Below are 22,849 nucleotides of genomic sequence, written 5' to 3'. Positions count from 1 at the left end.
TTTTTCTGCTGTGACTAACACAGTCCAGCACATCATCTTAAGGTATACATAAATCTGTCAGCCTGCAAGGAACCGTGATGAAAGCCATATTCACTTCAGACACAGTAACTGAGGCAGAGGAAGTTCAGAGGAGCCGGAGGAGTGAGTCTGATAAAAGGTCAGCATCCTCAACCGAAAAGGGATTTACTGAGATATGTGGTTTCATTGTTTGCGAGGAGCTCGAGTAGTTAGCTTGTAAAATCCTGACAGGGTTATTGAATCAAAAGTTAGAAAGATAAAAGTGGCTTTTCAGTCTATCTGCCTTCCACGCTGACATTACAGTCACTGCTTGCAGCCGAGCTTTGCTGTTTATCTCACCAGCAATATAACATTTGCCCACTAGAGGTCCTCATTTAGGGTTACTACAGATCAGCATCTGTGGGTCTGACCTTTCCCCCTGCAGCAATGAGCAGTGAAGCAGTGATGGAAAGTAATTATGCACTTTTAATAAAGTGAGTTTGGAGATACCTGTGCTGTAACTCAGCAAACTATACCTTCATCAAAACACCATATGAAGGAATATCTTTTGAAAGAGCAGTGTTCATCCCTCTAGAGTTCAGAGACTTGTAGAATATATGCCAAGGAGCACTGAAACTCTGCAGCAAATACTTTGCAGCAAACGTACATGTAAGCACGATGGAGCCTTCTTAATACGGACACGAATGCCTGTTTTTTCTCTCCAGGTCTAAAAATCCTACCTTTCATTAAGGGATCACAGCGTTCAACCTGGATCCCCTCGGTCAGTGCACATGATGTAAAGCGCAGATTTTAGTAATAATTTGTGTGCTCAGTGGAGGCTTAAAAGGGATTTGAGATTACCTCGATGAAACGGACTAAGAGATCTGGTATGAATGTGCTCTTGCATTACGCTAAATTCAAAACTGGCTGATCCGTGATCATCTGTAATTAAGTGCTGATTATATAACACATCTGTCGTCAAGAAGTTGTTTCTGGGGCTCGATACAACTCAGACTGGACAAACAAAAAACTCCCCTAATGACATCAAGATTTCCATCCATTCTTATGCACACACAAACATGCTCACAAAGAGACACACACACACACACACACACACACACACACACACACACACACACACACACACACACACACACACACACACACACACACACACACACACACACAGAAAACAGCCACTTGGCCTTGTCATCCTTCCCTCTGCCTTTCTCCAGAGATGAAGAATCGATTTAAATAGTCTCGGATCTATAAGCAGGTTGGTATTGTACTAAAGGCAGGATGTGAAACCCCCCCACCGCAAAGGGCTTCTTGTGTGTGCGTGCATCTAAAATTGAAGTCATAAGTGTGTATGTGTGCATGCTTCTCTGCAGCTGTGCAAGGATGGGGATCTTGTGCGTGACCCTCGCCCGCCGCAGCCGTCGCAACGTCGTCCCCCCATTTTTATTTTTCAGGAAGCGGCGGTCGGAGCATGCGTTCCCCCAGCAGCTCATTGTTACCTGAGCAGCAGAAGGAAACAACTGCAGTTCCTACTTGATGTGTTTTTGTGCCTCTTCGGCTTTTGTTCCTTTCAATGAAAGCAAAGAAGGAAAAAACAGATATCAGCTCGTGGGTACGTGTGTGTGTGTGTGTGTGTGTGTGTGTGTGTGTGTGTGTGTGTGTGTGTGTGTATTGTGTGGCTGTGTGTGTCTGTTTATGTGGATCCATGCTATGTGGGGTGCTATGAAGGTGGATCTTTAGCCAGAAGTCAAACTAGCCAACTGTCAAACCTCTCTTAACAACTTTTCTTCTTTGCTTTATATCCTGCAGAATATCACCCTTAATGTTTTACTTCACTCTCTCCGCTCTCATCCGCATTATTTTCAGCAAAAAAAAAGCTCTAAAGACCCACTGTATACAATTTGTAGCTTCTACTTGAGAATAGTGGATGCAAGCGGATGATGTTGACTCTCCTAATTCCAGTTGTACAAATTCTGGATGTTGATCGAAAAGCCACTTTCCTAAAATGCGAATACATGCAGCTGCATATTAATTCTACTATTTTCATATAATCGTCTGAAGTGCTGACTAGGTTTTCTTTCATTTAAATACAGAAAGTAATGTGTGTTGTGTGTTACGTGAGTAAAAAAAAGAAGAAAAAGCTGAATCCCTAAACAATTACTTTTGTTTTTAATCACATTAATGCTAAGCTAACCGAGTTTGTGGTGGCTAACAGCTGCATATTTGCATCAACATTGTTTGTTTGACTCCTCTCAAGCCACAACTACAGCTAGTTTCTGGGGCAGAGAGGAGTAGAATAACATCAGAAGGTTCACTTTCTCTGAGACGCCTCCTAAACCGTGAAGATGTCTCCTCATCCTCATCAGACATTTGTTATTTATTTGATATGAATTAACGCTAAACACTAGATAAAGCTAAGATTGTTAGCTAAATAGTCCATATAGTTAAGATAAACAGGTAGACCGCTAGCTAATTTGCTAGATAGATATTTATCCTTTGCATAAAGCCGGGCTTCAGTGGAGCCTCTAATGACGTTACATGAGGATGCCAAGAGTTTTTACACAAAACAGCCTTTATAGCTGTGTTTGTATTCTATTTCACCTCAGTTGACATTTTTTGTACTTTATTTCAACACTGAGTGAGCCGACAGAAAGAAATAAAGACAGAGCGAAGCATTAAATCCATTCTGAATCTGTTAGTTGTACTGTGGCGTACTTTAGAGGGCCTGTGTTTGTCTAGTGATTTGGGTTTGGAGATTTTGGGGGAAGCGAGCAGAGTCTAACGGGGTTGGGGAGGTTGTTGTCTCCCTCCGGGGCGTGAGGAGGTTTTTCAGAAAACACTGCCAGTCACGTCTGGCCCTCTGCGGACAGTAAATCACGCTCTTCGCCGGAGTGCTTCCGCACAGCAGCCCCAGCTCCCTCCTCAGCTGGAAATGCAATACGGCACGTACCCCAGGCACTGGGACCACCCAGGAGGCATATGGGGTCACACACAGAAAAACAAATGTGCATCATGTGCTTGTATAATCACAACCCCCCCCCCCCCCACAATCAAGCACATTCAGATACATTCTGTATGTAAGTCAATATGCTTGTCCCCGGGATGTGAGGTGGATTGGTTTGTGGCATTAGGGGTGAGGGGGCAAAGGAATTTCACAACAAGTAGTGGTTTCAGTGGTTTCTCTCACTGGGATCTGAATACCACAGAAACTCCCAACTTCCTCTTTGGCATATATCAAAGGATGGTTGACCCTCTGTGTTCAAAGGGCTGCAGGCATGTCAGGCACTCCGAGAAAACATCTAAAAGAATGTTAAAAACTAATTTAGGAAGAAATAAGTGACTAGGAGTTGTGGTTTTGGGCAAAGTATCACAAGCAGAGGGGGGGGGGGGGTCAATAGTATCTAAAGCTCAATAACAAAGTGCTGTTCAGATGCTATTTGTTTGTTGGTTGGATGCCTGAGCCCACGAGGAAAACCAAACTGCTAAAAGATGGTGAGCATTTTTGGGCCAGCTGCCATGTGTGACTTTGTTTTGGTTTCCCGAGTGATGTTGGTTTCGGGAAGTGCAAAGAGGACATCAAAATAAAGAGCAGCACAACTGGTCGGAGGAGCTGTGGATGTTCTTCGTTTCAGTGGCATTTTTATGATACAGATTTATGACTTTGTCACAACCTACAGCTGCATTTCTGGAAACAACAAACAATTTTGAATGCAACAGGACGTATAGTATTAAAGGAATTTGTTTCCTTTCCTTTAAAAAAGGTACACAGAAACCTAAAACTCAGAATCTAAGTTCATAATCAAATTAATGTAATAATCCAAGAAACTTTCTTTTTGCCTTATTGGGACATTTTGTGCAGAGAAGGGGAAGAAACACAGCAGACCACATTCACAGACTGAGCACAACCATCCATCAGGTTCCTACAACTGAGAAACATGTTTTTTTAATTCCAAAGCATTCTGAGTGTCCACCTGACAGCAGGACAGTGTTAACTTGCCTGCTTCTTTGCAAACAGCTGCAAGGTCTGCTCCTACGTATCCATGAGCGGCGTCGGCCAGCTGCGTCAGCTCCTCGGTGGTGGCGCTGCACGGTACAAAACTCAGCTGCTTCTGGAAAATATCTGCACGCTCGGCAGCACCAGGAACTCCCACCTGCCGTCATGAAATCAATAGAACAATAAACGCTTTGTTTACACTCAAAAGTAACTGCGGCAGAACCCTAGAAGGAACCTTGAGGAACCCCAAACCACAAATGAATGGAGTACTTCAGGTGACTTTGCAGAGATGTTTCCAGCAATGTGATGATCATAAAAACAAACAGCATATATTCTCAAATGTTGACATTATAAGCACTCGGTTGATAGTTTTCACCAGGCCAATTCACAGAGTGTTGAACGAACAAACATGGCTGCTGGTGGAGTAATAAGCTTCTGCGACAGCGTGTGGTAATACGCACCTCCAGCTCCTTGTCAAAGCGCCCCGGTCGACGCAGGGCGGGGTCGAGGGCATGGGGCCGGTTTGTGGCCCCCAGGACCAACAGCTGACCTGAGTGACCCTCCTGGAAGGACAGATAAAAAGAGCAGAGATCAGTCTTGTTGTTGTTAATTCAGTTGTATGGCATTTTGCTGCTTTAAATAAACATGCATACGAAATTAATATACAGCATATAGAATAATGCGTGTACATTTGTTTTTGCATATAGTCTTGAGGCTCCTGTCAGGCTGTTTTTTCTTTGAAACAAAGTCAACGGATTACTTTATCAGGCATCAGTAGGTACACATTAAGCCAAATCATTTTGTCTGCCTACAGTATGAACTTCGTGGGGGTCAGTGCTACAAAATGTATTATTATATATTATTATTATTACAATTTTTCTTTATCAGACAGTGACAGAGGAGATACCGACAGGAAACCTGAGGAGCGAGAGACGGATGGAGTGGGGACGGTAAGTAAGTGTCTTAACCACTAGGCCACCAGGACGTATGTATACATATACAAGAAAGAAGTCAACATACATGTCAATATTTCAGTGGTGCTATTGTTACCCCAGGCAACACAGTGAAGTTCCCAGTGTTACTAAGGGTTCATTTTCCAGTGAAAACTACTGAAGTTGAGGCGTGCTTGTCCACTCACACAGCTCTGGTAGCTCTGGAGCTGCTTTTCAAAACTATCAAAGGTGTAAAAATAACAGATGATGGATATGGACTAGAACATTTCAAACTACCGCTGCCAAATCTGCTGCGCTGGCTAAGACACCAGGAATTACATGCAAATTTTTGCTTTTGAGTCATCAATATCCACTTCCTAGGAGCTAGTAAAACAGCCTTGTATTTAACTTCATGACCGTGCACTTGTAACTCTATCCAGTCGGTTTTCATAAGCAAAGCCTCAGAGAATATTTGACCCCGGTCTGATGCTAAACTGTGAACTGTCAGTCCTTTCTTTTTCCACCTTTCAATACCGGGAGAATTGAAATACAAATAAATTACAGTGCACGCAAGTATGCCGAGGAGCAGGAAGTGCTTTCTCCACATTCCACAAACCAATCAGTGCTGATGACCTTGGATCATCTGGTCTGGAAAACAGACAGGAGCGGGGAGCAGGCAGAAGTGGTGTGTCTGCGTAATATCACCGATCCAAATGAGGGCTCTTTTCTGCCTGGGCACATGGAGATGTACTTTGCTGATAAAGTTGTGCCAAATTGGCAGGTCATGGCAACCTTTAGGTGATCGGTTTCCCAGGCTCCCATTGGGTGTGTGTGTGTGTGTGTGTGTGGGGGGGGGGATCATCTTTTTTCTCATCAGTCACTGATAGAGCACTCACGACGACAAACAACACCCCAGAGATACAACCCACAGCGTCTGAAGGGCGTCCAGCACGCAGAGATGGTTTCTGCATGACAATCTGCGTTTCCAATGAGGACATTTCCCGACAGAGCCACGTTCTGCAGCAGAGAGCCGCATTCTCAAGTCATGTGTATCCTGAACAACCATCTGCTGGTCAATGTAAAGCAGACCTCCTTGTAATAATGATACTGATGCAAAGTGACTGTTGGACATGCAGATGTCCATTTCATGCTTTAAGCGCTGGCCAGGTCATGAAAAAAGGGCACACAGAGTATAACATTAAAGTAGAGCGGGCACAATTAGTTCATTAATGGATCAGTCGACTGACAGAAGATTTATCTGCAACTATTTTGATGTTCAATTTATCATTTCAGAATCAGAATCAGAAATACTTTATTGATCCCCTGGGGGGAAATTAGACATTAGAAATTTAAGACATTTGTAAGCAAAAATGGCATCTCAAATGTGAATATTTTCAACTCTTTTTTGTCTTTTTTTTAATATCAAACTGAATCTTCGGGTTTTGGACAGTGAGTTGAACAAAACAAGACATTTAAAGACATTGCTTTGGAAACAATAAATGATTGGTAGATTAATCGAAAACATTGCAGCCCTACTTTAAAGATCACTTTCACCAGACTTTCACTGGGAGGTGCAGGTTTAGATGGAGCATTGGGACAAATTAGACAAAAATGGAGGAGAGGAGGGGAGTCTACAGGGCAGCATTACTGGTATCAGACTCAACTAATAGGGTTCAGAAGTTACTGTTCAGAGAATTTACTAACTCAAATGTGGATTTAAGGTGAAGAAATCACAGGAGTGCAGTGCCACTTATATACAGTGGTCAATTGCAAGTTCTAAAAAAGCGCCATACAAATGAAATTACTATTATTTAAACCTAAGAATCAGCAGCTGTTAGGATGTATTATGGTATTATAGAAAGGACACGTACTGAACCGATCCCATCCATCAGCGTCAGGAGAGAAGCGACGACTCGTTTCTCCACCTCATTCTGCGCTCCCTCTCGCTTTGGGCACAAAGCATCCAGCTCATCAATAAAGATTATCGCAGGTTGTCTGTAAATCAGGCGAAAATGCGAGGAACGTTATACACCAACACTCACACACGACGTTTATAAGATGACTGTAACCAAACTGTAAGATCACAAGCTGATGATGACAGACTGCAAATCCTCAACACACTACTTTTAAGACTTTGTTCAAAGGGCAGAGCGTTAAATTATAAATAAAATGTAATTGTTTCTGTTCTATTTAATGTGATTGATGTTTTATTTTAAACTCTAAGCACATCAGTTTTTACTTTTACTTATTAGTGGTGTACTGCGCTGTTTGTACTGTTAGTATGGCGGCTTCATGTGTATTGCGAGTACTTGGCGATGGTGGTAATTTATGGTCAGCTGGATTAAGTTTACCTCTGAGACGCTTCAGTGAATATCTGCCTCAGCCTCGCTTCTGTTTCACCATAGAATCTGCAAAGACATTTATCTTGAAGTAAAATAAACTACAATCATATTATGACTTCAGATCATGTGCAGGGTGGAGATCATTACAATGCTGTTGTCCGTACTGGGACAGAAAAGTGACAACGTTTTGGAGCAATATGACCGTACTTGCTCATGATCTCTGGACCGTTGATCACCGTCATGTGAGCTCCAACCTCATTGGCTATGGCTCGTCCAATCATAGTTTTCCCTGTGCCCGGGGGGCCATACAGAAGTATTCCCCGAGGAGGTGGGATCCCTGTATAAAAAAACAGCTTGCAATTAGATCTTTAATTTTTAATGTTGAATGGAGTCCTAGTCATCCATATCACCTCACATTATGATGGGACCATCATGGGCATCTGGTAGCCAAATGGTGCTGTTTTAAAGTCTGATGTATTCATGTGGAATGACATTGTACTATCTGACCTACCGTAGCTGGAGAACAGCTCGGGGTGTTTCAGAGGAAGCTCAATGGTCTCTCTGATGACATCCAACTGGCTGCTGAGCCCGCCAATCATTCTGTATGTGACCTTTGACCTTTTAGCTTCTGCATCTGGATCCTCCTGTCCTGCTCTGTCTCTGAAACAGACTTTAGTGGAGCAGGAGAGGCAGTAGAAGGTGTCAGTACTAAGCGCACCACCAGGGGGAGCTGTGTGGATTTTCTCTGCCTGCTCTGGGCTAAGTGAGCTCTCCAGACTAACAGCATCCTCTGTTGACCCTGCAGGAGGACTCTGGGAGTTGTAGGAGGGGGTGCAGGGAGCAGGGGGTGAGGAGAGAGAAGGGAGGTGGGCTGGTCGGCGTGGGGTGCTAGCTGCAGGCCCGGGCTCTCCAGGCGTGCTTGGTGCCCCGTCAACGCTGACGTCATCCACCGTGAGCAAGCTGAGCTGCAGGGAGAGGTCGGCCGACGTGGAGTCCAGCACGGAGTTCATCATGGAGGACTCCTCCGTGTCAGGGCCCGGTCCTGGGGGAGGAGCTGGTCTGTGGAGGGTGACGCCGTCCTCCCCTCTTATGGTCTCGACCTTCAGACTGCATGGCCGGCCAAAGTAGGTCAGGGAGATGACACTTCCTGGCAAAATGATGTTCCCATCTGGCAAGACAGACAAACCAGTAGAGTTATTCCACCAAAGGAAACAGGGCAGTCTGGGCAGCAATAAAACTGAACGTAAACAGCAGTTCAAAACCAGCAACAAGTTTTCCCAGATCGTTTTTTTCTTTGTTAATAAAATAATGTTGACGGTACAAAAATAACACACACATCAACTTCTGTTTTTGTTGAGAACACTTTCATTTCTTTATTCTCACACAGACAGAAGACTGTAACATGCTCCCATATTAATACGGTTAACTTTTCAAAATAAAAAAAAAACTGTATACTCTTTCAGTCTTTCATTCTTTGTATTTTCCGGTTCGGTCACAAGGTGACCTTCATCATGACCAGTTAGCTTAACTTCCAGCTCTGTTTCAAATTGCATTTCGTGGGGTTCCCACCGTCACTCTAAAAGTGATTTCTACTGACGCGCCAATAAACATGCAACCGTGTGAAGAAGTCAGTGACTTACCCAGAGACCTCAGAAAGAAGTTCTTGAACTCATCTGTCTCCAGTGTGTCATCTTTTGACCTGAATGAAATTTATATGTATGTATGTATGAGAATCAACGACACACATTATCTAATGTTTTTACCTATTATACATATATATATATATATATATATATATATATATAAAACATACAACTTCATATAACCAGGAAAGTGCTTCCCTTTTGCAGGAGTAGCACCTCATAGAGCATGAAACATATTAGACTAATAATGACTTATAAAAAAATATAAGAGAATAATCAAGAATCACAAAACACTTAAGATCAAAAGGATCAAGGAAGCTTGAAAAAATAACAGCAATAAATATATAATAAATTATATCAAAACTGATACGGTGTAGATAAAGATTAATACAAATAAATGCACAAAATGGATGAATAAAATGTATTTTGACATTTGAGCTGCAGTTGCGATGTGTGACCAGCAGATGGAAGCATTTACCTGAGACACACACAACATTTTTGAGCGGTGTAACATTATTGTTGATGCTCCAGCATATTATTACAATGACTTTATCACATATATCTCCATCGACTATTTGTATAAGGATTTAAAATTCCAGCTGCGGTTTTATGATATTCCTGAGTCAAGTGGCACAGTGAAATGAATGTGATGTATGCACATTTAGTCTATCCTCAATGAGAAAGAGGGGTTGGAAAATATGAGACACACCTCTCAATATAACTAAATGCACTCCAACAGCACCACAAACTACAGCGAACAGCAAAAAGTTCAATCAACACGTCTCTCACAGTTTCAACACTAAACATTAGTTATTATCGCAGTACTGTTGTATTACACTGCATTAGCTAGGTGTGCCTATAAACTAGCAAGTGAGTGTATAATAACTAGAATGTAGTATAATGTGAAGTACAGTGTGAATATGATATTTTAATATGTATTATGTGTACCCTGGGCTTTTGGTCAATGAGGACCAGATGAACGTTACCTGTTAGAGAGAACCACCTCCTCAGCCTGGAGCACAGGACCTGTTAGAGGGTGCACCGTCACCTCTTCCCCCGACTTCACTCTGAGGTTATTCTGAGCACTTTTCTGAAGACCAACTTTCCCACCAGGAAAGGAGGCGACCGGCCATCCTAAACACACCTGTGAGCCAGAAGAAACAGACAAATAATCATTAAGAAGGCAAATTATTCACAGGCAGCTAAAGGTCGGGAAGACAAAATATCTGATGGGAAGAGAAGACAAGAGGACACCTCTTGTTGTCCTGTGGGACTCGTCAGCAGGACTGGCCTCCCGATGCAAACGCTGGCTGACTTCATTGAATTGAGGCTCAGTTGGGCTAAAGTTGATCTGCAACTTTTGGGTGTTTTGTCATCAGCTGTGAAGAAAATAAACACAAATAGCTAAGTAGGCTAACTATTGGCTAGCAAGCTAGTGGATGGACTGGTTCATACAGCGTTGTCTGTACACATTAGCATAATGGCACGTTATCATAATACTTTCAGCTTTAGAGGATACATTCACAAGGTCTTAAGTCTTAAAACAACATCCAGGCGCTCATGTGAACACTGAAAGGAGGTTTTACTTGCTGTAATCATTCCTCCTGTTAAAACTGCCCATGAAGAAGTCTCTTCCTATTGTGCTTCCAATGTAAGAGATGGGGCACAAAATCCACAGTCCTCTTTCTGAGCAAAAACACATTTTAAAGTGCAGCTGAAGTTAATTTGAGGTTGCAGCAGTCTGAATTAACCAAATCAAGCAGGCATCTTCCGAAATTACAGTCTTTTTGGTACGAAATGTCCTTTGCGCTGAGCTGCGGAGGAGAAAAAGTAACACAAACAGGGAGTTTCATGCTGAAATGACTGTAACTTTGAAAGACATCCACATGATCTGTCTGTCACACGGTATGGAGCAACACCCTCAAATAGCCTCGAAGCTGAGAGTCACTTTCTCCTCAGTCAGTTATGTCAAATGTGTCTCTGTCCTTATTTACAGACCGAACTGTGCAGGTGGTACATTCACATCAGCATCTCAGCATCCATCAGCATCCATCAGCATCACTGAGTGCAACAAGGACCATGGCAGATTTCCCATCTTCACACTGCAGGTTGGTTCATTTGCTGAACACATTTGCATACAACTGATGGACGTGTCAAAGCCTGTTAAACTTTTGGGTTAATGTGTCAAAGTCTTACCTTTTTCAACGAAATCGATGACAGTGAACGAGTTGCAGTTTAAACTTTTGCTGCTTCCTCCTTCCAGGCCAGATGTTTGCAGGTTGGAGGAGTCATTTGAGCCCTCCGTCACTACGACTGAACTATCTCCTTCACTCGCTTTTTTCGACTTGCTTTTATTTTTCTTTGAAGACATTTTAATAGTCAAAATCTTCTCCACGTGAACGTGCAAACATGTGTAAACATGGAGCGGCGTTGTAAACTTCCTGGTTAAAGTTTAGTCCCGCCTCCCATTACCGTAAACCCTCGCGTATCTGACTTGACATTTTACGGCAGGTGTTTATCGTATTGTAAAACATTCCTAGTGTGTTTTCCATTTGGTAGCAAAAATACGACGAACAATGAAAAAGGCTGGTTTTAATTAAGAAAATGTTAACGATTAAGAGCCTGGAATTCATCTGGCCTCGAAAAACGTTATGCAAAATCTAATAGAAAAACCATACAATTTTAAGTTTTCTTTAATACCAGCAAATAAAAACACATAATCTAAAATTATCAAATGTATGATAAATATTATTGAGCTGCAGTCTTAGATTCGGCATATATATCCAATATGCCAAGCAGCGTTTTTTCATAGTTTTCAATAGTTACTTTGTATTTCTTGTTAGCTTTTTTGCGCCAAATGACCACTTGCAGAAAGTGCGCCTACGAGCCACAGCTAACAGTATTAATCCACTGTAAAAGTTGATAATAACTGTTTTAAAATAGTTAATGGTAAGATTTGTAAGCCGAATTTAACACTAGACCTTAGTTATTATTTTATAACTAACGTTAATACTGGCAAATCACCGGTTAAGTATTAACTAGCTAAATTGCTAGATGCATGAATGGAGTTCGCCTTAGTACCAAAGGAGACCACACAGTTTTGTGGCTAGCTAGTCCTCGGGCTATTTTACCAGAGCATTACGGTATTTATGCAACTTCCCGGGCGGACTTTTACGTAACCGTACTGCACTCCACGCACATGCCGGTTGAAAATTGAAGAAATACTAACGTTAACTTTAGACGGTGTTAATGGTAGCGCGGTAACATGGCTGCTTGTGCCTTTGCTTTCAAGCTTTTACCCTCGTTGAGAGGAGGGTTTAGCAGCAGGGCGTCTTGTCCCGCACGCTCAGCTGTCCGTGCGTTTTCGTGCACAGTCACTCGTTGTCAGCTACACAGAGTGGAGGGGTCAAGTGCCCTGACAGGCAAAGTGGACCGATTCGGTGGCGTGACGGTGAACCTGACCAGTTTACCGGCGGACATCAGCGAAAGCTCATTCAGCAGTTTGCTGCAAGGTTGGTTGTCCTAAAGTCTGCATGTGTGTGAGAGAGTGCGAGGAAACAATGCACAGGTCCAATCTGACCACCAACCAGCACAGTGGGCTCTAATGTGGGTGCAGGATCACTGGATGTATGTAGACCTCTATCAAAGCCATGCAGCCTTAACTACCCTAGATGTTTTTAAATCTGAATTTAAGTATGAATCCACATACAAATTTACTCATGTGATGAAATATTGCATTTTTAAAACCATTTTATCGGCAAAGGGAAAGAAGGGACTCTCACTATGCAGGAAAGTTAGACTTGCCCAAAGGTAAAGTGATGGTATCCATTAAAGTGAGAGGTTTTCTAATTCATTATATCAGCATCCAACTATCACTGTCACTGAATAATCTCTCAATAATTTGAATAATATGTCTTGTTTTTGTCGGATTAACAGGCCAAAACCTAAAGATATTTAATTTAGAAGGATAACATGCTGGAATCAGCAAAATTCTCTGCATTTTTGATGACTTGAACGTTATCCAAATTGTTGCAGATCGATCGACTAATTGACAAACTTGCCAGTTCTTTCAGCAGTCCCTACTTGTGTTCTTCCAGTCAGTCTGTGACCAACCTTCCTAAACCTTCAGGCTACTTTCACCAAATTGTCTCTGTTTCTTGTCATCTTGTCTCCAAAATCAGATTAGCGTTAAAAACAGTCTTCCATGTTTCCTGTGTGTTTCTGCAGTTTATTACGCAACATCATTAATAACACGTTCATAAACAAAGTTTGTGGATCCTTGTGAACTTGTGAACTTGTGCACTCCACAGATTCTTTGGTCCAGTGGAAAGCAGAGGGGAAAGTCGCCGTGTGGCTGCGAGTGCCCATCTCACTGAGTCGATGTGCTGCTGCTGCCTCTGCTCACGGCTTCACCTTCCATCACGCCAAAGACGACCACGCTGTGTTGGCCCTCTGGTTGGGAGAAGGGGAAAGCAGGCTGCCGGGGTTTGCCACTCACCAAATTGGAGTGGCAGGTAGAGATTTATTTTTCCTGAAAGTTCATTCTTGACTTTGGAAATAGTCGCTTGAGAGAATAATCTCACTTAAAGGTCCACTTCGTAGCTTTTGACTGAGCTTTCATAGTAGCTTGTAGTTATTACTATCCAAGATCAGTACTTGTACTAGCCTTCAATTATTGTTTATCGTCCATATCCTCCACATTATAAACAAATCTTAACACTTACACTACATGCAGTACATAATACAGTTACAACTGTAGCCTGCGCCTCTAAATACAACACCACTGTTAGAGCAAGCACAACAAAATGACATCAAAACCAGACATATGAAATACATTTCAGTCAAACAGCAAAAAACAATGGCGCTTAAACGATTGATCGGTCACTCATTTCACAGAACATTTATTAGTAATATTTCTAATATATAAAATATATATAATTATATATTTGTAATTGATTAGTCATTTCAAAGCAAAGACGCCACACGTTCACTGATTCAGTGTGTGAGGATTTGCTGCTTTTATATTGTTGGGACACTGATGGGCATTTCACCTAATTAAGAAAATAATCATCAGTTGATTCAATTATGAAAATAATTGTTAGTTGCAGCCCTAAAAACATAACTTCACTATATACATGTATACATCTATGAGTGATTATATAATTTACTATTTGACTCTGAACTAAACAAGAGATGGGAATCTACGGCACGCACCGCAAGTTTTAAATATCAAATGATATTCTCTCATGTGTATGCACTCTTCAGGCATTTATTAGTCTGACTTACAGGAAGTAGGCTGTGGGTATACGCCTGTCGGAAATCTCCGCTATCTGCGTGTTATGCGTGCCGCCCAAGACGATTGTGATTGGTTTAAAGAAATACAAACAAGCAGAGCGTGTTTTTTTTATTTTCCTATACCAGAATGATAATGGGTTCAGCCAGACCTTTCTCCAGCGCTCCAACCAAGTGTGGAGAGATCTAGCTGACCCATTCATCAAACCTGCCCTCCACAGTAAAGGCTTCAGGCTGTGAATGGCAGAACATCATCTGCTGTTACATTACTTCTTATTGACCAAGCTCACCACAAGCTCCCGGGACCCACAAACCAGATCATTGCTGATATGGAGTTTATAGAGTTTACATTACCTCAGCAGTGGCGTCAGGCTTCCAGAGACTGCATTTATTTCTTAATATAAATCAGTGCTTCAGGTTTTGGAACATATGAAGGTGTGATTTAAAGGATAAATCCATTCTGTTGCTACTTTAAAATCATCTCTAAATGTGGCGATGAAATAGAACTAAAGCTGGGTTTAACTATGACTTCACTCAAAATAAACAGTTAACTGGTTATTTAGGAGCTTGTTTGTCTGGCAGTTACGCAGTTTTCAACTTTGGCCCATTTCACTTGCGTAAATGGAAATTCACTCATCAGGATTGTGATTGTGGGGAGAAGAGCAACAAAGGGAGGAGTTTCTGACCTGAAGGGTGCTACGTTTGTGATTGTCCAGCAGAGGGCAGAGTGTCGTCTCTACCTTTTACACCAGAGAGTTGATGGACCTGAAGCATGTCAGAACATGTCCAGAGCATCCTTCAGTGTGGAATGGGGTCCAGAAACTCCCTTTCTGTTGCCAGAATGCCTCGACTCAAACACTGAAACTAAGGTTAGGAATCTGAAGTACGCAGCTGTTTAGATGATCTGATACTTGTTTTCTTGGGTGCTTTCTGCTCTCAGATTGTCATTTTGATGAGACAAGAGAACAGTTATTATTGTTGTAGCTGTGGCCAAAACCCTTATAACTGAGCTCAACAGTGCTCTACTAGAAACAGATTTACAATGGTGTGCAGTGAGGTAAAGGAAATAAGAGCCCCAGAAGGCTTTTAAACTGTCCAGCTATGAACCTGAATGTCAAAAGCGGGTCTTTTGAGGTCGCAGTGACCCCCATTGACGGTTAAACACTGAGAATTAAAAGTTAACCCAATAACCTTTTAAACTGTCAGATTGCAGAGCTAACTGCAGATTTGTGTGACTTGTGCTGCTACAGTATGTTTACAGTGGGATGTGGGACGTAACATGGTCAAACAGAACAATAAGTCATATGAACTGTCCAACACGAGGCAGAGGAACCTTTTGAGCATGAAAGATCGCTCTAGACCTTGGAAACAGAAGTTTGAGGGCCGAGGTCCACTTGCAAGTATTTTCTGGAGCTTTCAACAGCATCTAGTGGTCTTCTATGGTTTGCTCAGTTGTCATCGTGTGACCCAAGTACGGACCTTGGTGATGTGTTAACAGGTGGTCGTACATATATGGGAAGATCATAACCCCTGTCTCTGTTCTAAGATGGTCTCTGGTGTTGGGTCTGAATGTCCTCTGTGATCTTCCTCCGGCCGTCAACTGACTCCTGGTCGATGACTTTGGCTCATTATGGTAAAGACAGCTGATGTTGTCTGTTTCCAGTATTCATTCAGTCTCATGTCGGGGGTCTTCGAGGTTTCATTAATGTTGTGAAATCAATATCCTGTGTCCACCCAACCAAAGGTTGAGTAAGCTGCCCTTCACAGAGCCCTAACAAGCAGTAAAAGGAAAAGGAAATACATTTTTGGCGGATATATATACAAATTAGCATCATTTCTGTGAATCACAATGAGTGTTTCGTGGTTCGATGCATCACGTAGTGACTCATTGAGCCTTTTAACAATGGTATTTTGGACCCCGTTCGCTCTTCAATGGCACCTCCCCACCATAAAGAGCAGTATGTGGTAAAACTAAATCAGCAGTTGTTAACAGACTTGATCCTTTGCATTAACAAATATGATTTTGCATGAAAACCTGGGGAACAAATTCAAGGTCCTGGACATCACAATACTACTCTAAGTAGTAGTAATTAGTATTCTGCTCCATTGTTAAGTAGTTCAGTGTCACTCTCCATCGGAGCAAATCAGATTTCTACAGTATCAACATTAAAAGCTATTCAGGACCGAAGGGTCAGAATCATTGTGACCTCATAATATACAGTAGATGTTACAGTGAACCTGTAATTATTGTAAAACCAAAAAGTAGTAGGCGAAGCATACATGAAATATGAATTAAGAGAAGACATGATGTGGCTCAGAAGCCAACTGTAACCTCAAGCGATCGACAGTTTTTTACTACGTAAGCCACAGTGTTACTCTGATGATTGCTGTTGGGCTTTTTGTCTCATAATTCCTATCCCCCCTTTTTTTCCTTCTGCTCCTTGTGAGCATTTTGTTTCCTAAACTGAAGGCTACATAATGATAGCCTCCCTTAGCAGCAACCAGGCCTCCTCCTGTGAAGCGCCATATGGCACTGGGATCGGGGATGACATCAGTTTCCACATGGAAGTCCAAGTCAGGCCTTTAAGACGACCCATCCCTATTTACACATCTGTGACATTCATTTAAGGAGGCCCGTCTCGGCCGGTCAGACGGAGCTACCGGAAAAGAAAGTGGCCCGTTTTCCCTCCTCCTCCGGAGCTGTCAGCAGCGGCACATAGCCGCCTCTCTTAGTCACTACCTGCTGAAAAAGAAACTGCTCAAACACGAGAGAAAAATGTTAATGGTGAGGTGGGATGTCCACATCATTCACAAGTACAGCTGAGTCACTCCGACTCTGTTTAGAGTAAAGAATTTAGCCTTTATCCACAATCTATTTTATTTTAACCCCCTAGTTTCAGTCATCGACGGGCTCTGTTCCTCATGCATTTCTATTCTGCAACATTTCTTTAAGATCACAATTGCGATTGAAGTACTTCCATCACTGTACAACCGAGTGCAACACCATGAATACCTTCGAGGAGAGACTGAAAGTATCCACTGATATGCCAGTTCGTACAAAACAGTGTCCATCCTCCAATCAGTCCCTTCATTATGACGGGAGACTTTTCGGCCAATTGGTATAAACACTTTTGGTTTTTGAGTGGCACTTTGTTACAGTTTTATTTTTTGTATAGCCACTTAACAGTTCTAGAAAATTCCCTGGCTCTTCTAAATTATGAGCAACAAGCCCTGACATGTTATTGTCATTTATTGGACTGGTTTGTAAGTGGACTTGATTGATCTTCAACAGCAGAGACTTGGTGGACAAGGCAGCTGTTGTGTCTTCCGAGGCCCGTCAGAAGCTCAGCTCCAGGCTTTTTCCTTCACATGGTGCCAGTTTAATGTTGTGTCCAACCTAATAATTAACTTTGAGCTAAACTGCCAACAGGTCTCCCTTTTAAATTGTTCTTACAGTAACTACTTCAGTGTAAAATGGGGACCAGCTTATGCACCGGACATAAGTGCTTGCAAACTATTTGAAATTAATGTCTGATTGTTTGTTTGTTTTTTTTGACCAGGTGCAGTTGTTGATGAATCCAATGGAAAAGTTCTTGTCGTCCAAGACAGAAACAAGGTATGTGTCACTTTTAATGTGTGAACATAATGTACATGGTAACTAACTGCAGTCCATTACATTAATTAAAGGTAAAATATGTAATGTTGTTGCCTTATAGATCATAATAATTGAATTAAATTAAGATACAAATATTTGTATTTTCAGTAAATGTATGCGTGTGTTGGTCGTAACAATGAGAAGTCATAATAGACGTTCTCTTCTCCCTCAGAAAACAGTACAAAATCTAGAAAAATGATGAATGGAGCAGTGATTTATATATAGTGAGAGAGTTGATAGACTGACACATTTCCTAAAAAGAAAAATGATGACATTTTGGCTGGTTAAAGATTATTTCTGGCAGGTAGTTCACCAGCTCGTGCCTGGTTGAGCCAAAAAAAAAAAGCTAATATTGGACACTGATCCTTCCATCCACAGAGAAAAAAATGAGCCAATGAAGCACCAGATATCTTGGTGCCACTGAAAATGTCTGTGATTACTTTTGTTTATTTAGTGAGTTGTATGTTGCCTCTGTTGATCCAAACGTGGGTGGAAATCCTCTCAGACCCTCAGCTCCTCTCACACTTAACATAGCTCCACACAACATTAGCTGACCTCAAGCAAACATGGTGTTTACATGAGCTGAATGCGCTCAAACAACTTTGAGAGTGTGTGTCTCCGTCAGCGCTCACAGAGCCCCGCTGTAGTGCTCAAGTTGTTATGAGGTTGACTTACAACAGGCCTCTTTTAAAACCTTTTTACACAGATTTGTTTGTGTTTTCAGTCGGCCAAAACAAGACTGCAGCCAATTTAAAAAAAAAAAAAAAAAGAAAGTGATTGCACCATGATGCTGCAATTTTGAAACCGATTATGTTTAGTTAAGTAAAGGCCCTTTCAAGCAAACTGTGTGTTTTGTCTGAACAGTTGAAATTGCCAAAGCTGTTGTCAAAACAGCAGCTTCTCTCCTTAATAGAAGTAATGTTTCAACATAATATTTTTTAATGTAACATCATACGTCAAAGTCCTGGCATTGTGCGTACAAATGTAACACAACATACACCAGCATAGATCTCATGCACAGCAGTACTGTCAATCACTACTACTATCAATGAATTAATAAAATGTAGGTTTGATTATTTGTTTGTGTTCTCTGCTTAGCGCTTCTGTTTGATATCATTGTAAATCTTTGGGATTTTGACTGTTTGATTGAACAAATGAATTTGAAGATGTCATTTTGTTCTCTAGGAAATTGTGATGGGAAATGTTGTACTGCTTTTTTTTTTTTTGGGGGGGGGGGGGGGGTGTTGAGATAATGTAAACTAAACGATCCTACAGATACTGAAAATAATCCTTAGTTGCAACACTGTGTACCAAAGAACAGAGTCAGTCTGTTAACACACAAGCAGCAACATGAACACATGTGCCATCATTCGTCAATTTAGGCTGAATTTAGAGTTCAAATGTCTGCTGGAAAGAAAAGAAATCATCTCTGCCTCAATAACACAACAGAAACTATTATGATTCTGCCGTTTTATCACAACATCAATTATTTATCCCGATTAGTATCAGTATAAGTTATAAAAACATCTCATTCTTCTGTTGTGGTATCTGTCCACGCAAGTAGGCTTAGTTTCATTCTTCTAGGTTTTTAAATATAGAGAGAGCGCTCTCCATTGCCTCCTTGTCACTTTCGTCTGCTCGCCAACAACAGCAAACGGACTAAAAGCTGCTGTGAGGTGGGATGCTCTACAAACAGAGTAAAGAACCCAGAGAACCCAAGTTGTTATAAGCTTCGGAACCACAAAAACTGAGCATTTAAGAAGCCAAAAGTGGATACAGGCAAAAAAAAAGTGAGGCATCAACAGGAATTAAGGGAAAACTGTCGCTGGTTGGGCCCGACAAACTGTAGAGGTTGAAGCTAACTAAGCTATGCACGGCCTGGGTTTGATCTTTGTTAGGTTCAATGCTGATCTTATCTGGTGATATTATCAAAAAGGTGTAAATATCAATCTATTTCACTTCTGGCCATTCAGTGGGATAATTTCTCCAAGAAAAGCAAGGTAAGGAGAAGGGACACTGAGAAAGACCCACAATACTGAGTTTGTCAATATACCGTCTCCTCTCTGGCGGACACACGGGGATAAAATAATAATCCTTTGACACGCTGAAATGTGATGTTGTTGGCTCGCTACAGGCATTTTGTTTGCGTGTCAGCCGTTGGTTGCATATTGTAGTGCCGATTGTTTTTAGAAATAGTCCTAGAAGGAGCACATGGTTACTGTAAAATCTGGATCATATGACAAATATAGTTCACATTATAATTGACAGAATTTAAGTGGACCTGTTTGCTGTCCTTTCATTGCACACAACATGTAACGTGTGTCCCAGCCAGGAATCTTAAAAGCGTATAATGTATCTTGATGGCTTTTGTCCAGAAGCAGAGGGAAGCAGTTAGTGGCCTAGAAGTGTGGGGAGTATTTTATCTCTTCCTCTCCTCCTCCTCCTCCTCCTCCTCCTCCCCAGCGAGCTGTTTACTGGAAATAGGCTTTATAACAGTCTGGCCCTTGGCAGTAGTGTGTCTCTGGCAGACTGAGCCAGTTCAGAGCTCACGAAGGGTTACGAACTTCCTGAAAAGAAACCAGGACATTATCGCTCTCACATCAGTACAAAAGACAACTGACAGATCCCCGGTGGACCGAAGCTAATTTCATCCATCGGGGAGCTGAATGATGTAATGGGTATAAGTGTTTAATTTAGCCATCGTCCAGTGACATTTACACATAATTTCCCAGTAGATTTAGTGTCAACAGTTTGCATATGTTTGGCATCCTTTTTCAAGTGTTTTTGGAATTATTATGTTCACGTTGAGCTCTGACAGCTCCTGTGGGGGAGAGACGCTTTGCTCTGAAAAAACACACTGATTAGAGTCACGCAAAATCTCTTTATTTCTTCCTACAGCTCCAAAAATATAGCATTTTGTTACATGAAAATAAATGCTGTAGTGCATTAGTGTTCCTCACAGAGAGAGGATTTGCAATACGAGGAAAATTTAAGATGAAATAACATTTCTGGGGAAAAAAGCGTTGCATACAAAATTATTTTAAGTAACTACAAAAATATATATACACAACACTGACATCATAATTTATCCAGCAGCATACTGTTATTAAATATCAAGGATAAGTGGTGAAACAGTTTTGGAAGACACACTTCACCGCATCAAATGTAAAAGTCTCCAGAATGAGGCACTAAATATAAAACATAAAATGAAAGGATGCTCAGATGAGAGGATTAAACATCTCTCTGCCTGTATAATTATTAGTTCAGATACATAAGATGATCCTTTGAACACATAATCTACTACTTGCTGTTATGTTCTTTAAAGAAAAAAAAAACTACTGCCGTACTGTTAGAGAATGCCACTGATTTAAAGAACTCGCAAGAAACACTTTAAACTGGACGGCACTGGCAGATTATGATTCAAAACAAGAATAAAATGGACATTTTTTGAAGTATACACACGTTGATATGACTCTAAGATACATTTACAGCAGTGCCATCTATCACAATCGATGTTAAATTTGAACTTTGCTCTTGCATTTCAGACAAAGAATGCTTGGAAGTTCCCCGGTGGCTTGTCTGATCCAGGAGAAAATATTGGTGAGTGTCACACTCAACAGAGCAAAAAACTAATACAGTACATCTAGCTAAACCCCTCGATCGTAGTATTATGCTTAAAGATGATACATATACATTCATTTGAACTGTACAAAATAAGGCGCATGATATATACGCAAAGAATTCTATCTGTTTCTCCAAATTCACCTTTTTTAACATTTTAAAAGCAGCTTTAATATTATATACATGACCCAACCCAAAAAGCAGCGTCAAATGTTTGTCTTTACAAAAAATATATGTATTTTCCCTCTTTCCCCTCATCTAAACGCCAGTCTGCAAGGTGACTCTGACAAGGAAACATAAATATATTCCCTTTTGTCAGGATCTCTTAAATGCCTCCACATGTCTGTTTATATTTTAATGAATCTTGCTCAGGTGCCACTGCCGTTCGTGAAGTCTTTGAGGAAACAGGCGTTCGCTCTGAGTTCAGATCTCTGCTCAGCATCCGGCAGCAGCACAACCACCCCGGCGCCTTCGGCATGTCGGACATGTACATCATCTGCCGACTCAGCCCGCTCACCTACGACATCAACTTCTGCACTCAGGAGTGTCTGCGCTGCGAGTGGCTGGACCTTGCCGAGCTGGCCAAGACCAACGCCACCACGCCCATCACCTCTCGCGTAGCCAGGCTTCTGCTTCACGGCCTGGAGCAGGGCTTCCACAAGATCGACCTGACCGTGGAGGAGCTTCCTGCCGTCTACTCTGGGATGTTTTATCAGCTGTACCACAGGCAGCTTCCTCCAACACTAAAATCCTAGCAAGCCATCATCAACCTGATGGGGATGGCATATCATGGCTAGCTATGTTGACACATTGGTTGTCAGTATTACTCATATTTAAAGTGTATTTATGACTTTAATTATGTTTGCAGTGTGTTTCACACACTAACTGTTTCTGTTGAAGACATGCGGTGCAATGGGCTGTGAACTATATGAACATTCACTTTGTGGTTTTTAAAGAATTATGCCACTGTGGCACCTGCGATACCGCAGGGTTTTATACGGTTTATTTAACACATTTTTTAGCAGCCATGTTGGAAGTCCACAGCTGTTGGGCAGTAGTGGCTACGAGCAGCTGATTTCATTTGTAAAGGTACAGTTCTACTGTATTTTTAACTGTGTCTGGGTCATTTTGTGACTGGTTTTGAGATTTCAGTTTGTTAACAAGCTCAGCACCAGTGTCAGCTGACCATTTACTGGCAGAAGCTAACGCTAGTGGCTAGTAGTTGCTATATTATTATCGGCTGCCTTGTTAAATTGGCCTACTGACTGGTCAATAAAAGTCAAAATCATATTTTTGTTAAAGTTAACAGCCTGTCTGTCGTTGAATTAGACATCATTCATTATCTTTTATTCATA

At 41.6% G+C, this 22,849-nt stretch overlaps 2 protein-coding genes across 2 annotated transcripts in view; one reads left to right on the top strand and one right to left on the bottom strand.

Annotated features, from left to right (window-relative positions):
- Positions 1-11,297, bottom strand: part of afg2a (AFG2 AAA ATPase homolog A) — a 102,815-nt gene extending 91,518 nt beyond the window's left edge. Inside the window, exons 1-10 of the mRNA XM_070913052.1 lie at positions 11,123-11,297; positions 10,181-10,305; positions 9,913-10,070; positions 8,924-8,982; positions 7,795-8,451; positions 7,491-7,620; positions 7,293-7,349; positions 6,813-6,936; positions 4,471-4,572; positions 4,013-4,166 (exon numbers count right to left, since the gene is read on the bottom strand). Coding sequence (XP_070769153.1) covers positions 4,013-4,166; positions 4,471-4,572; positions 6,813-6,936; positions 7,293-7,349; positions 7,491-7,620; positions 7,795-8,451; positions 8,924-8,982; positions 9,913-10,070; positions 10,181-10,305; positions 11,123-11,297 — 1,741 coding nt within the window. The remainder of the gene's footprint in view (positions 1-4,012; positions 4,167-4,470; positions 4,573-6,812; positions 6,937-7,292; positions 7,350-7,490; positions 7,621-7,794; positions 8,452-8,923; positions 8,983-9,912; positions 10,071-10,180; positions 10,306-11,122) is intronic.
- An 894-nt stretch (positions 11,298-12,191) lies between these two features.
- nudt6 (nudix (nucleoside diphosphate linked moiety X)-type motif 6) lies at positions 12,192-22,249 on the top strand. Its single transcript, XM_070913674.1, has 5 exons — positions 12,192-12,438; positions 13,237-13,440; positions 17,779-17,834; positions 21,419-21,473; positions 21,867-22,249. Exons 1-5 carry the CDS (start codon positions 12,192-12,194, stop codon positions 22,247-22,249), a joined length of 945 nt encoding a protein of 314 aa, XP_070769775.1.
- Positions 22,250-22,849: the final 600 nt, after the last annotated feature.

This window comes from Enoplosus armatus, chromosome 10, assembly GCF_043641665.1.
Source record: "Enoplosus armatus isolate fEnoArm2 chromosome 10, fEnoArm2.hap1, whole genome shotgun sequence".
NCBI classification, from domain to species: domain Eukaryota; kingdom Metazoa; phylum Chordata; class Actinopteri; order Centrarchiformes; family Enoplosidae; genus Enoplosus; species Enoplosus armatus.
Note: the sequence above shows the minus strand (reverse complement) of the source record. Positions and strands in the feature narration are given on the sequence as shown.

Excerpts from the sequence above, each read along its gene's own strand:
- nudt6 (XM_070913674.1), top strand. The coding sequence starts at position 12,192 with ATGGCTGCTTGTGCCTTTGCTTTCAAGCTTTTACCCTCGTTGAGAGGA. Across the intron at positions 13,441-17,778 it reads TCACCAAATTGGAGTGGCAG|GTGCAGTTGTTGATGAATCC; the intron begins GTAGAGATTTAT and ends TTTTTTGACCAG. Across the intron at positions 21,474-21,866 it reads TGATCCAGGAGAAAATATTG|GTGCCACTGCCGTTCGTGAA; the intron begins GTGAGTGTCACA and ends AATCTTGCTCAG.